The sequence below is a fragment of the Lactuca sativa genome, chromosome 3, assembly GCF_002870075.4.
Source record: "Lactuca sativa cultivar Salinas chromosome 3, Lsat_Salinas_v11, whole genome shotgun sequence".
In the NCBI taxonomy this organism is placed as follows: Eukaryota; Viridiplantae; Streptophyta; class Magnoliopsida; order Asterales; family Asteraceae; genus Lactuca; species Lactuca sativa.
The window spans coordinates 183616692-183619712 of NC_056625.2; the positions used below are offsets into that span (position 1 = coordinate 183616692).

A 3021-nucleotide genomic window follows, 5' to 3' on the forward strand; every position below is an offset into this window, starting at 1 on the left:
ATACAATGCTATTAAGTCATTTGCCACATATAATTCCATGTTTGTATTCCATATAATCAAAATGGACCACATTTGTAAATGTGGCATACAAAACGATCAACATCACAAACACTTCTTCCAATACATAGTGGATTCGTCATGGAATACCAAAATAAATCTAACAAATTCTAAGGATTTCATCACTAAGAAACCCTCTTCATGATATATACCTAAACCTTTTTACAATCACAATACCTAAGCGAAAGAAAACGTAAATTAAAATATGAGGTTAGAAATGAAAGTACACTTTGATAAATCCAATCATATAACATCCATCAGCCAAATTGGTTCGAATTTATGTACATTAATCACAAAATATAATCCCCAAAACAAAACAAAATAATAACAAAAAAAAAAAATAGATCAAGTATTAACGACCAAACCAAGCTCTAGGCCCTTGACTTTCAACACCATCAGTCATCAACTTATCCAACACGACATTCAAGTCAACCGCCTGACCATTTTCAGTCAACTTTCTAACAGTCGCCCTCACTTGCTCTCTCGGGAACCCCATATTAGTAACCTTATCAACCACATCATCAATCGGAACCCTATTCCCACCGCTCCCAGAACCACCACCACCACCGCCAACTGCCGCCGCGGTAGGAACAGCTTGCGGCAAAATCCTGGCTGTAGGAAGCTGAGAGAATCCACCTCCGCCACTTCCGCCGCCATGGGATTTTACAGGTGACCCGCTGCCATACTGAGAACCAGAACCAGAACCAGAGCCAGATCCAGGACCACCGTAATTGTAAGGCTCGTTAAACCCAGGTGATGGCCCGTACTGGCCGGAAAACCCTGGCCCGGATGGATTATTGTGAAACTGTGGTGGAGGTGGGCCGCTGCCGCCAGGTTGCCGGAAACTCGGTGGATAAGATAAATAAGGTGGTTCTTCGGAATGAGGGGGGTTAGGGTTAGGGTTAGGGTTAGGGTTATGGTGTTGCAGGGACATTGGCGGTGGTTGAGAGTACTGATACTGTGGCTGTGGTGATGGCGGTGAGAGCTTAGGCGGTGGCGGCAGTTGGTACTGCTGTGGTTGTGGTGGTGGTTCGGCGGTTTGACCGGGCGGTGGGTAGTAAGAATCATGCTGTGGAATGGACATCATGTTCGCCGGAAATTGGGGTGGTGGATGGTGGATGGGAGGTGGCGGAGATGGAAGTGCCGCCGCCTGCTGCTGCAATGATCCCATATGGCCGGAAATTTGGGGTTCTGGTTGTGGTGGTGGTGGTGGTGGTTGTTCGGGTTTTGAAATTTGTACTTGTGATAGCTGCAGCTGAGTCTCCAGTATTTCTTGCTTATCTTTCACAACCTGTACACCTGCGTGTACCTGTTGAGAAAAGTACAGTACATAACATGACATAACAGAACAGATCAGGTTATACTGTTAACAGAAATACAGTCCAATGTATGTCAAACAGAGTAGAACTGTATAGGGTATAATGAGATTGGTTTACCTCTCTGATTATGTTTTCAATCTGCCTTAATTTCCCATCAGTGTTTCCATGATTATTACCAACAGATGTTCTTAAATCATCAACAGAGTTCTCAAGGTTCCTAGATCTGCTCTCGAGTTGAGAAATTCGTGCACTGACACCTTCCAAAGCATGCATCAGATTATCAGCGTGTTTTTTCATTGTTCTATCAATCTCTGATATCAGAGCTGCATCGATGACACTATGATCGTTCTTCATAATCACCTTAGAGGGTTCAACTGAATCAAGAGAACCATAGTTCTGTACATGCAAAAAAAAAGTAAAAATGATGAATTTCATCTCGTAGTCATCCCCACCATAATCAGCAAACAGGAAGAAATGTAATTCATAGACTAGTTTGTAAAATCTATTCTGCGTGTGTACTTGTTCGATTGTTAATTCAACATTGAAACGAAACTTCTATAACATAATTTTATCGATCGATAGGATTTTCGCGGTTATCACTTTCATCGATTACTCAACCAAAAGGAAGTTCAAGTATCATATCCTACACATATCGAAGTTTTAACTAAGCTAGAGCATAGTCAATTGCAAGAATATCTACTCCAACAGATGGTTTTTAGTCTTCTAGAACTATTAACGATAAATCATTGAAACAATACTTCTGAAACCACAAAATTTAAACAGGATAAAAGCGGAAACAGTAAGAAGAAACGAAATTGGGATAACCGACTTACTCGGGTGCCAAAATTAGTCTTAGATTCAGCTGAGGCCCAAACCCTAGCTCCACCACTGCTACTAGATTCAAAATTGGAAGGCTGAGATGATACGATCGGACGGATTGGCTGGAAGTCATAGCTAGGTAGGATCTCATCCGTCTTATCACCACCGCCGCCAACGACGACGTCTTGTTGATCGTCTTCTTGAGGAGGTTGATTGTTCAGATCCATGAAATCTTTGTCTGCGTTATTTTTATTTTGCGAGCTCGATAGATCCATGATCTGCTTGTCCATAAACGGTGATGTATTCATTTACTGGTGTTTTCACCGATTCACGAGCATTTAAAATCGATTATATCGGAAGGAACTGATTATGAGCTCAAGCAAACAGTTAGACAGAGAACTCCAGAAAGGAACCTGATCGCAATTGGCATAAAGAAGTATTTGATCGGAAGATGCGATGGGAGATATCAGATATGCAATGGTGTTTCCCCTTTGATGAAGGAGAAGAAGACTATAGTTGCTTCAGGAAGATGATCAACCCGTATTGGGCTTGTATAGTTAGACTAGACTCTTCTAGAGTGGAGCGGAGCCGAATTTCGAGATAATTAAACCGGCCCATTATAGAAACCGTTTGAATAAAAAAACATTATTTATAATTTCGGATTGTAATGATTAAAAATAAATAAATAAAATAAAATAAAATATAAACTTGTAGGTGACTCGGGCTTATAGATGTTTTTTTCTTATTAAGATATTATACTTTGAAAAATCAATTATAACATTCTACTATATAAGGTTGTATATATAAATTTATAGGTTTTTTTGTT

The 3021-nt window shown here is 40.5% G+C and overlaps 1 protein-coding gene across 1 annotated transcript; it reads right to left on the reverse strand.

Moving 5' to 3' along the window:
• Positions 1–268: 268 nt before the first annotated feature.
• LOC111914363 (uncharacterized) lies at positions 269–2746 on the reverse strand. Its single transcript, XM_023910117.3, has 3 exons — positions 2210–2746; positions 1494–1772; positions 269–1366 (listed from the first exon to the last, which is right to left on the reverse strand). The coding sequence occupies exons 1-3, from the start codon at positions 2501–2503 to the stop codon at positions 410–412; spliced, it is 1530 nt and encodes a 509-aa protein (XP_023765885.1). The 5' UTR covers positions 2504–2746; the 3' UTR covers positions 269–409.
• Between the last annotated feature and the right edge of the window lie 275 nt (positions 2747–3021).

Coding starts and splice junctions, on each gene's coding strand:
- LOC111914363 (XM_023910117.3), bottom strand. CDS start 2,503: ATGAATACATCACCGTTTATGGACAAGCAGATCATGGATCTATCGAGC. Junction 1,773..2,209: donor AGACTAATTTTGGCACCCGA/GTAAGTCGGTTA, acceptor TTGCATGTACAG/AACTATGGTTCTCTTGATTC. Junction 1,367..1,493: donor TTGAAAACATAATCAGAGAG/GTAAACCAATCT, acceptor TTTTCTCAACAG/GTACACGCAGGTGTACAGGT.